This window comes from Hemicordylus capensis, chromosome 11 (assembly GCF_027244095.1).
Source record: "Hemicordylus capensis ecotype Gifberg chromosome 11, rHemCap1.1.pri, whole genome shotgun sequence".
NCBI lineage: Eukaryota > Metazoa > Chordata > Lepidosauria > Squamata > Cordylidae > Hemicordylus > Hemicordylus capensis.
In genome coordinates, this window is record NC_069667.1 from 15,428,397 (window position 1) to 15,439,415 (window position 11,019).

Below are 11,019 nucleotides of genomic sequence, written 5' to 3' on the forward strand. Positions count from 1 at the left end.
CCACAAATTATTTTAAACTAGTTAGAATATTGAAATACCTAGCAAATCACACACAAACTATGAATGTAGTGCCCTTTCTTCAATAAGCAGGGCTCAAAAAATGTATAACTGTACATTCTGAAAATATTGGACATTTAACAACAAAGGTATTTTATATCTGATGAGGTTTTTTTAATTAGTATTGTAATCGATATATTACAAAATATCAGCACAGACTCACTGGATCAAATATGTACTTTCAAAACTGAACATTTACAAATAATGTAAAACTAAAAGGGATGTAACATTCAGAAATCAAGATCCCAGATTTTCAGATAATTTGCATAAGTTGATATAATGGCGATGCAATACTCATGATGGATCTGCTACAATACTTCTCTCCAGACCTTTTTAAAATCCACACTTCTAAGTCTTGGATATAAATGTGGATTTTAAACACTGGGATACAGAACAGTGAAACTGACGTAAATGCGTCAAAACGTCTGTTCTTTGTTGCAATTCCCTCTTTTTATGTTTTAATTTATGCAATAAAAAAAGGTCTGGAAAGAAGAATTTGCCTATTAATAATTATATGCAAATATAAGAATTTGCATTCCTTTCTCCCTGCCTCTGCAATATATTTCAATATAGTTCAATATATTTCAATGCCCTGTTTTGTATCTGACCAGCAGAACAAAGAAACTAACATCATTCAAGTGCAGATCAAAACAAGATATTAGAATCAAAGTGGAACAGTGTTAATTATTTGCTGGTCAACCTGGGGTGGTGGTGATGGTTAGCGGGGGTGGGGGGACATGTAGCACAGAATTATATTTAAATTAAAAACATTTTTTCTTGGTTTCCATCTGGGTGATCTCCTGATTCCAGCAAGAATTCTCCAGTGTGTGTTAGATCTGCAGGGTTCAATTAACTCTCAGTCAGTGGTAGTTCTTACATGAGATGGTAAAGAGAGGGGTCATAACTCAATGGGAGAACCCTTGTTTTCAGGGGCGGATTAAGCTTTTTGTCTCCCATAGGCAAAAAGGCTCCCCCCGCCCTTTTACCTTAAACAAAAAAAGTTTGCCTTTTTTTTTAAAGGTAAAAGGGGGGAACTTTCTCCTTGCCCACTCCACCCTTGCTGCAGCCACCGCTGCCCACAGAGAGGGGCAGTAAAATTTGAGTTGGGGGGCAAAATTTGCTGCTCCTCAAATTTTGCTGCCATAGGCAAATGCCTACTCTGCCTCTCCGTTAATCCACCATGGCTTGTTTTGCATGCAGAAGGGCCCAGGCGCAATCCCTGGTGGCAGCTCCAGGTAGGGCTGGGGGAAAGCGCTTCTCTGCCTAAAGAGCTGCTGCCAGTCAGAGTAAACAGTGGTGAGCTAGATGAACCAAGGGTCTGGCTCAGAATAAGGAAGGAAGAAAAAATAAATAAACTAGACCCCGGTTCTCCGGCCAGAGGATGTAGGCTCTGAAACTGCAATCAATGAGGAATGGTCACAGATACTATGAAGTTCTCCTTATGCAAGCTACTTGTTAAATTGAGTGGGTGTGTCCTACAGGTGTAAGGCTGTTTGCTCCCAATGTTGCTCTTATGGGATTTTACAGACCCCCACCATATTTTGACATTACAGGCATGCAGTCAACAAAGAACTATCTGGGAGATTCTCGAGGTCGTCCACTGTGTTGATGATGCTGTCAACGTTGCTTTCTGGAAGCACTGGAGAAGCGTTGGATCGGAATTTCCTCAGGAGGGATTCTCTGCTCAGGGGCTTCCTCCAGTGCCCATAGAAGGTGTCGCAGCGGCCCGTCAGGATGTCGCCATTCTGCAGCCGGAGCTCCACTTCTGCATACATCTTGTCAAAGTTGGCCGAGTTGTCCTCTGGATGCTCCACCAGCACCTTGGAGAGCAGCTGCCTCAGATCCTGGCGGTGGATGCTGCTGCCGCTGAAGGAAGAGGTGCTCAGCTGGCCATCCAAGAGGGCAGTGCAGGCGTTGAACTGGAAGGAGTGCCTGGCCTCGTGTTCAGAACTTGGGAAGGGCCTGTTGATATACTTGGACCCCGGGACTCTCAGGACGACGGTGTGGATCGTCGAGGGGGAGGGAGAGCCGGAACAGTTGATTAAAAGGTTCCTGACGGAGAGGGCGGCTTCCGCCACCCAGTGCATGCCCAGATGAGCGGGAAAGCTCTTGAAGGCAATATCCTGCTTCTCCAGGAGGAACTCATGGCTGTTGGCTGCCAGCACGAGCGGCCTGGGCTGGTAGTCACCGTAGAAGGCACTGAAGCCAGCACAGCCGGGGACGTCGTCCAGAATGAGAGGGTTGGCCTCCATCCCGCGGGCGGCCAGGAGTGCTGCTTCTAGGCCCAGGCGGGTGGCGTTGCCAATGTGAAGAGGTTTGGCCAAGGTGGCAGCATTGGCCATGGGTGCCCCGGCCAGCGAGGCTGCGATGGCCAAAGCGTGGCCACACTGGGCTGCGTTCAGAGAGAGGATCTTGGCCGTGGCGGCGGCACTCCCCATGGTGCCCACCACAGAGGGAGGGTGGAACCTGGAAAGGAATGCCCAGAGAGAGTGAGGAAGGCAGCTTTTGTGCTGCCTCTCGTGATGGGATCTCTTGCAAGCCTTCAGGGACAGGAGATCTTTGTAGCATACTAGAATTCTCCCTGAGCACTCAGGGTTTACCCAAATATTTCAAGGGGGTTGGATCCCTTTTCTGCCTCCTATCTAATTTGGTGGGAGGGAAGCTAGCTCACTCTCTTCTGAAGCAATAGCCAATTTTGCATGTGCGCCGTTGAACACACTTTTTTTTTTCACGCAGTGCCCAGAGTTTTGCCTTTGTAAGAGACAGAAAACAGGTCAAGTGATATCAGCCAACTAAATTCAGCTGATGTGGAAGTATGCAAGCTTTTGAGTTAAACAGAAGTACTAATCAGGCTGCTGCTCTTCCCTTGGTGTCCACAAAAGCCAGGGCAGGGATTTTGCCCGACTTTTCCTCCCTAACCACTGCTGTCCCCTCCCTCAGTGCTCTTGCAGTAATTGTCCCATTCTAGTTATAGGCCTCACCAATATGGCAAAGAGTCCATTGTCACACAAAAGCTTCCATGTTCCTTCACCATTTTCTTCTGCAAGATGGCAAAAGCTCTACCCGACCCCCCGGAGTTTCTGAAGAACGTTTACCTCTTGGGAATGTTGTGAGCTTCACGGGAGAAGCGCAGGAGTCTCCCTTGCACCTCAATGCCCACGTTAAAAGCCAGCAGGAAGTCAAGACCGCTGGGTCTGGAAATGGCCGGCACCATCTGCGAGGCAGCCAGGAGAGCCGGCACAATGGCTCCTGAAGGATGCGTGGCTGGGTGCCAGGTGTCATCAAAGTCCATCGAATGAGCCTGCAGGGGGGTCCATGAAAAGGGAACTGTGATGTTTTGGGTGAATCCATTCCTTGATCCAGGCCAGCTTTTGAATGGGGCTTTAAATAGTTACTTTTATTCAAGTCCTGGAGGAGAGGCGGAGCTAACAAACAGCCAGCAGCAAGAGCCCTGAAAAGCAGCCTGCTCTTGCCTCTCTGTACATAGTATCTATTTCATTAAACTATTAATATTCCTGATTCAACTCCACTGTCTTGTCCTTGCATATCACAACTCTTTCCTCTAGATTCTAAAGGAACCATGTCTGATATGTGAGTATAGAAGTATGTTTGGAATAGGCTCTCTGAGGGAGAAATGCCTGAACCCTCCCTCTGGAAAAGGAGCAAGATTATTGTTCTCGTGGTAGTGAGAGGTGACTAGTGACCACCTGGATGGTTTCTGCTGAGTTATGATGACGACGACAACAACAATGAATATTTATATGCCGCTTTTCCACAATGAATTCTACAATGAATATTTATATGCCGCTTTTCCACAAAAGTTCCCAAAGCGGTTTACTTAGAGAAATATAAATGAATGAATGAATGAATGAATGAATGAATGAATAAAGTTGGCTCCCTATCCCCAAAGGGCTCACAATCTAGAAAAGAAACATCAGATAGACACCAGCAACAACTACTGTGCTCAGAGGTACATCTAGATAACTTACACCTAGATAAGAGGTACACCTAGATAACAAAAGACCTAAAGGCTTTTGGTGGCCTCCCTTCACCCACATACACAGTATTTTTAACGTGACCACATCACCCGGGACAGACTAAAAAGGATTTGCGGGCCTGCAGGGGGGTATGGAGACCCTGTACTTTGGCCCGGAAGTCCAGGGGTAAGAGTGCCTCTGTGTGCTGGGCTGGACAGGGCCAGCTGCTCTCCCCCTGCTCAATAAAGAGAAGCTCTGCTTTTAAAAGGTGCCTCTTTGCTCAGTTAGCAGAGGATGCTGAAGGCTGCATCCTGGCTCTATGAATTTGCATGCTGTGACTTAAATTGAATAGAGGAGACAAACTTGTATCTTCTCTTGAGCCAGTGTGAATTAAAAGACCCCACCTTCCTCCATGGATGTTTCCGGGAGAGGAAGCCCGCCACATTCGGCCGTCCTTTTGCATAGCTCCCACCCCCTGCGGTTCTAACGCAGAACAGGAGTCTTACCGCCACGCCGTTGGCAAAGGCCGCCAGAGGAGGGGAGAGCCTGAGACCTTTCCTTCCATAGACAGAGCTCACAGGGCTGGAAGGGAACATCTCCTGTCAGAGAGGAAGAAGACACCAACGAAAGTCTTACAATCTATGGAATTCTCTGCCACAGGATGTGGTGATGGCCACCAACTTGGATGCCTTTAATTAGGCCTTAGACAAATTCATGGATACTAATAGGAACATAGGAAGCTGCTACATACTATCTAGCTCAGTATTGTCTAAACAGACACCAAGTCCTTTTGGCTCTTTTGGCAGCTTTCAATACTATCAACCATAGTATCCTTCTAGACCAGGCCTGCTCAACTTCGGCCCTCCTGCAGATGTTGGCCTACAACTCCCATAATCCCTGGCTATTGGCTACAGTGGCTGGGAATTATGGGAGTTGTAGTCCAAAAACAGCTGGGGGGCCTAAGTTGAGCAGGCCTGTTCTAGACCATCTGAGAAGGTTGGGAGTGGGAGTCACTGCTTTGCTGTGGCTCCTCTCCTACCTCTCAGGCAGATTCCAGATGGTATTACTTGGAGACTTTCGTTCTTCTGAATGTGAACTTTTGTATGGTGTCCCCTAGGGCTCCATACTGTTGCCAATGCTTTTTAGCATCTACATGAAACTGCTGGGAGAGATAACCAGGAGATTTGGTGCAGGATGCTATCGGTATGCGGATGACACCCAAATCTATTTCTCCATGTCAACATCATCAGAAGAAGGCATAACCTCCCTAAACACCTGCCTGGAGGCGGTAATGGGCTAGATGAGGGATAACAAATGAGACTGAATCCAGATAAGATGGAGGTACTTATTGTTCGGAGTCAGAGCTCAGGAGATTATTTTGATCTGCCCGTTCTGGATGGGGTCACACTTCCCCAGAAAGAACAGGTGCGCAGTCTGGGAATGCTTCTTAATCCACAACTTTCCCTGGTATCCCAGGCTGAGGCAGTGGCCAGAGGTGCTTTCTATCAGCTTCGGCTGATACGCCAGCTGCCTCTGTTTCTTGAGCTCTCAGAACGGTGATAGATATGCTGGTAACCTCCAGACTTGATTACTGTACTCTATGTGGGGCTGCCTTTGTACATAGTCTGGAAAATGCAATTGGTGCAGAATGCAGAAGCCAAGTTAGTATTATCTGGGTGATCTCAAAGAGACCATATTACTCCTATACCGAAAGAGCTACACTGGGTCCCAATACGTTTACGGGCAAAATACAAGGTGCTGGTTATAGCCTATAAAACCCTAAACAGCTTAGGCCCTGGGTATTTAAGAGAAAGTCTTCTTCACTATGAGCCCCATCACCCCATCGCCCCATCCAGAGAGGATGCAGCTGCAACCAGTTTGTCTGGTGACTACACAGGGACGGGGCCTTCTCTGTTGCTGCCCCGAGACTTTGGCATGCACTCCCTGTCGAGATGAGAGCATCCCCATCTCTGGAAATTTTAAAAAAAAATCTTTAAAGGCCCACCTTTTCACACAAGCTTTTTAATTTAATTGTGGTTTTACTGTTGTAAGCTTTTTATTTCTGTCTTTTAACTTGTTTATGTTGTTGCGAGCCACCCAGAGACAGAAGTGTGGGGCAGCAAAAAAACCTGATAAATAAATAAATGTAGGCTCCTTCTGGGCTCAGAAGCAGGATGACCCCAAATAGAAGCTTCAGGGGAGCAAAGGCAGGAGAGGGAGCCTGCTGTCATCTCCTGGTTGTGTGGCTTCCCAAGGCATCTGGCAGGCCACTGTGGCAAACAAGGTGCTTGACTAGATAGTCCTGAGGTCTGATCCAGCAAGGCTGTTCTTATGAGAAGTGTGCTGGCCATTCAGGGAGCTTTCTGTAGGGCAGGGATTCTCAACCTGTGGCACTCCAGGTTTTGCTGAACTACAACATCCATCATCCTCAGCTACAATTTATTGTGACTGGGGATGATGGGAGTTGTAGTTCATCAACATCTGGAGTGCTCTAGGTTTGGAACCCCTGTTCTAGGGCAGAGTGGTGACTACCCCTCAGGCCAGCAGTATCCACTTTGCTTCACTAGAACCCCAACAAGGTCCACAAGCCAAAAGAGAGTCATAATTGTCTTCTGGCAGCTTGGAACCTCTTTGGCAACACAATGCTTTGATTTTGAGTGCTGGGGTGTGTGGCAGCTGCTGGGAAGTCGCTGTGGCTGGTGCCATCCTTACCTGGCAATACCGCAGAGCAATGTCAAAGACGTGGGTCGTGCTGCCCACCAGCCCCACCCCGATGCTGTCCAGGATCATCCGCTTGCTCCGGTGACGGACCACATCGGTGAGGTGACTGGGGCGGACGGCGTGGATGAAGGAGGCAAAGCTGCCGGTGATGGTCTCCTCGGGCGCATTCCTCTCCACAGCTGCCAAAGAAAAGACAGGAGAGCTATTGGGAAGGCCCGTGAAGGACGGAACCCAAAGGCCCTGCTTAGCACCCTAGGGTGTTCAGATTGGCTTGTAGGTTTCCATGGGGGCTATTTTGCACAGGCCCACTGAGTCAGAGCAGTGGGAAGCCAACCAGAGAGGGCCAAATCTCTTTCATAAGCCATGCCCAGCTGCATGAGGGAAAGGCGCCAGGATTTGGCCTCTTAAAACTGATGGTCATGTCCCGCTTACCTGCAAAGGGCGTTGGGGGACGGATGATCAGGGATTTTTAAAAGATGCTTTTGCCCAGCTTGATGACAGACATAGGAACATAGGAAACATAGAAAGCTGCCATATACTAAGTCAGACCCTAGTTCCACCTAGCTCAGTATTGTCTACCCAGACTGGCAGCGGCTTCTCCAAGGTTGCAGGCAGGAGTCTCTCTCAGCCCTTTCTTGGAGTTGCTGCCAGGGAGGGGACTTGGGACCTTCTGCTCTTCCCAGAATGGCTCCATCCCTTAAGGGGAATATCTTCCAGTGCTCACACTTCTAGTCTCCCATTCATATGCAACCAGGGCAGACCCTGCTTAGCTAAGGGGACAAGTCATGCTTGCTCCCACAAGACCAGCTCTGAGGGGTGCTTCTTCCCTTGCATTTCCAGAAGAAGGACCCATCGCACTCAGTGGCAGAACTCCTGCTTTGTACTCAGAAGGTCCCAGGTCAGTCCCCAGCATCTCCAGTTAAACGGGTCCTGGGTAGCAGAGCTGTCTGAGACCTTGGAAAATTGCTTCCAGGGTGCTTTCCAGATTAAACCCTACAACAGAGGTAAAATGCTTCGACTTGGCAGGATCATATTGAAAACGATCCCCGGAATCTCAAACTCCTACAACAGGAAAGTACAGCTACTTTTTTTTTTGCGACGCACATTCAACGTTGTAGCACTATATTGCAAATGTAAAATCTGAAAGAAGGCATCGGAAATGTGAATGGCATCTCGCTCTCAGCGCAGGGACTGCGGTGACACAACACAGGAAGTACGGAAGCACAGTCACTTAGCAGATCCATATTGACACTGTTGCAGGGTTTAATCTGGAATGCGCCCAGGTGGAAGAGATCAGCCTGGGTTAGAGGCATCACCAGTCTCATTTGGCAGAGGGAGCTTCATTTGTCCCTATTCCAACATGTCAGTTCTGGAGAAAGCAAGTTGTCTCTAGAGTGCAAATAGTCACACCCAATCCACTTCTCAAAGCCCGCAAAAAGGGCTTCGCAGACGGAGGGGGAGGGCATACTGAGAGGTTTAGGTCACAGAAATAATAACTCTTTTGGACTTGGATTTTAAAAAGGTAATCTTTCCTCCCCAGGCTTTTAATGTTTGCTTCAGTAAACGTAATGGGAGCCTTTCAAAATATCTCAGCATAGCTGACAAGTTGATCATTTCAGTGCTCAGGGTGTGGGGGTGTGGGTGGGTGAATTATCTGCCCCCAGAATTCAGTGCAAAAAAATGTGTATTTTTCTATTTCATGTTAACAATACAGATAACCCATATAAATACTGCATAAGACACACAATTTAAAATCCAAGAGGAGAGACAGTAATCTCAAAAAGGAAAAAATACGAATACGAAGAATATTTATGTACCGCTTTTCAACAAAAGTTCCCAAAGCAGTTTACATAGATATAAATAAAAAAAATAAAATGGCTTTCTGTAGGGCAGGGATTCTCAGCCTATGGCACTCCAGATGTTGCCGAACTACAACTCCCATCATCCTCAACTACAGTTTATTGTGACCAGGGATGATGGAACTTGTAGTTCAGCAACATCTGGCATACCACAGGTTTGGAGGTATATCTGAAAGCAGCAAAAAATAAAATTTATCTTCTCTTTTGTTTGTTTTAATTGCTTCTAACTCTCGACAGTTTCCTCTCCAGGCACTGCTCAGGGCCAAAGCCCCTTGAATTTCAGGAATTGACGCTTCTTGGACATCTTCAGGAATTTAATCTCTCAATCATGTTCTAGAACGTTCAAGAATTCCGACAACAGATTTCCTTGCTGCTTTCACACAAATCCCTCCACATTCCCAGAGCAATCCTAAGTATGTTCAGTGACATTCCCATTGCAGAACTTCCTTCCTAAAGCGTGTTTGCCCAGCAGACAACCAGCTGTTCACTTGAGCCTTTAAGGACAGTGGATGTTGATCTGCTCTTAGCTGCTGCCTGTTTCACTTGTTTTATTGCTGGCATTTAATACTGAGCTTGAGGGTGCGAGGGGAAGAGAAGCCTAGAAAAGCATATCTCCTCCACAGACAACCCCTGGACCAGGTCTGGCCCTAGAGACTGTGTTCTATCTATCCAGGTTTGGGAGCTGTGTGTGCTCCCAATTTTCAGTTGTGTGGAAGCAAGGCAGGAGGAAAAGCTACCTAGGTTCTCCTCCTACCTTGCTTCCACACAACCAAAAACTGGGAGCACATACAGCTCCCAAACCTGGATAGAACACAGTTTTTGATTGTGTGGGTGAACTCTCTATGTTGTTATCTGTTGAAAATATAATACTACTCTTCAGTCCAAAAGAACTCTCTGAATAGCATACAAGGAACATATCAAACAGAACAGGGCAACAAAGTCCAGAAAAAAATCAGGATAAATAAACTTCACAAATCTGAGTAAGTAAAGTTGTGCTTTAGGAGTGCAGCTTTAGACCAAGATGAGTGAGTGTAGGTTCCTACCACAGGCAAGGTTTCAGATTGTTCAAGCATGGCAGGAAAAGCTATAATATTTTACTGAGCAGAGGAAGGATGCCAAGGAAGCTTCTGCTTGACTCATTTAAAAAAAATGGCACATTTTCCGACACTCTCTTCAGAGCGAGAGAGATCCCCTTCTTTGTCCATTTGACATTTGTAAATATTTATTTGAGTTAGTTTTGATAAGTTTTAACACAAGAGACATACCTTTAGCGGCCGCTTTGTGAAGATGCCTGGATGCAGCGAAGACCTTCTGAGATTTCTAGAAGAGAAGGAGATGACACATGTGGTGTGGTCACTGGCTGGCATGCTGGATGAACAGCTGCCCGTCGCTGAGAGCAACGCAGCTTGTCCTGAGTTGTTAAAATACTGGCAGATGAAGAAGTGGAGTGAATTCAGCAGTTGTGACTAACTTGGGTGGGGAGGGAAAGCTGGCTGGGGACAAGAAACTCCTTCTCAAACTCCAGGCTGGATGTCTGCAAGTTTTGGAATTAGTGGCACAGGCCAGTGGAGGGGGCAGGGGAGAGGCAATATAATGTTTCAAAATCTCAGACTGTCAAAGATCAAGAATAGGTGACTTTTTAGAAAATAAAGTTTTCCATAAAAGCAACACAACAAAGACAGAAGAGATCTTATCCTGAGAGATCTTATCCTGGCCCAATTTGGCCAGGGGGAGCGGGGGTGATACACGACCCCAGTGTCAGCAGACAGAGCCAGCCTTTTTCCTTTGGAAAGCAGAACTCTATGAAAGAGCCAGACTTGGGCTGCAAATAGTTCTGCCCAGGTGAGAGGCAGCCTTTACCTGCAAGGTAGTCCCGACCATCTTCTTGCTGGCTGCTTCTCCTTCCTGAGGGCTGGGAAGTTGCTCCAACTGATGCTGGTGTGTCTGGCAACTCTTGGGTGACAGGGTGACTTTATATCTCTCTGGCAAAGGCATCTCAAGGGTGGGGACATCAACCTCCACGTCGACAGGGGTTTGAACGGGCGGCTCTTCCTGTTGTGGGGCAATTCACTGAAGGAAACCCCCTTTCTTTTTTGGGGAAACAGTGGATGGGGCAGGTGGAGATAGGCAAGAACACCAACTGGGGCCTGGGGGTGGGGGAAAATTCAAGGAACACACAGCATGAAAAAATACTAGAGTGCTGAGAAATGACCCAAGAACACAAACACCCTGAGCTCCTCCCAGTTTCTCTAGGCAATTATAAAAACTGTTATTTATCAGGAAATGACAGGGAGAAAAAACCTTGGGCCCATTCAGTTAATATCTCCCAGAGCAGGTAACGTGCTGATAAGTGACCTTCAGCTAGGATTTTGCTGGTCATTGGCTCCTGCTTTGTAGAGCTCTGC

At 47.1% G+C, this 11,019-nt stretch overlaps 1 protein-coding gene across 1 annotated transcript; it reads right to left on the reverse strand.

Annotated features, from left to right (window-relative positions):
* Positions 1-1,604: 1,604 nt before the first annotated feature.
* Positions 1,605-10,609, reverse strand: LOC128335601 (cis-aconitate decarboxylase-like). Its single transcript, XM_053274162.1, has 6 exons — positions 10,475-10,609; positions 9,880-9,934; positions 6,747-6,934; positions 4,541-4,630; positions 3,153-3,358; positions 1,605-2,523 (listed from the first exon to the last, which is right to left on the reverse strand). The coding sequence occupies exons 1-6, from the start codon at positions 10,607-10,609 to the stop codon at positions 1,605-1,607; spliced, it is 1,593 nt and encodes a 530-aa protein (XP_053130137.1).
* Between the last annotated feature and the right edge of the window lie 410 nt (positions 10,610-11,019).

Excerpts from the sequence above, each read along its gene's own strand:
- LOC128335601 (XM_053274162.1), bottom strand. The coding sequence starts at position 10,609 with ATGCCTTTGCCAGAGAGATATAAAGTCACCCTGTCACCCAAGAGTTGC. Across the intron at positions 9,935-10,474 it reads TGGTCGGGACTACCTTGCAG|AAATCTCAGAAGGTCTTCGC; the intron begins GTAAAGGCTGCC and ends CTTCTCTTCTAG. Across the intron at positions 6,935-9,879 it reads TCACAAAGCGGCCGCTAAAG|CTGTGGAGAGGAATGCGCCC; the intron begins GTATGTCTCTTG and ends TTTCTTTGGCAG.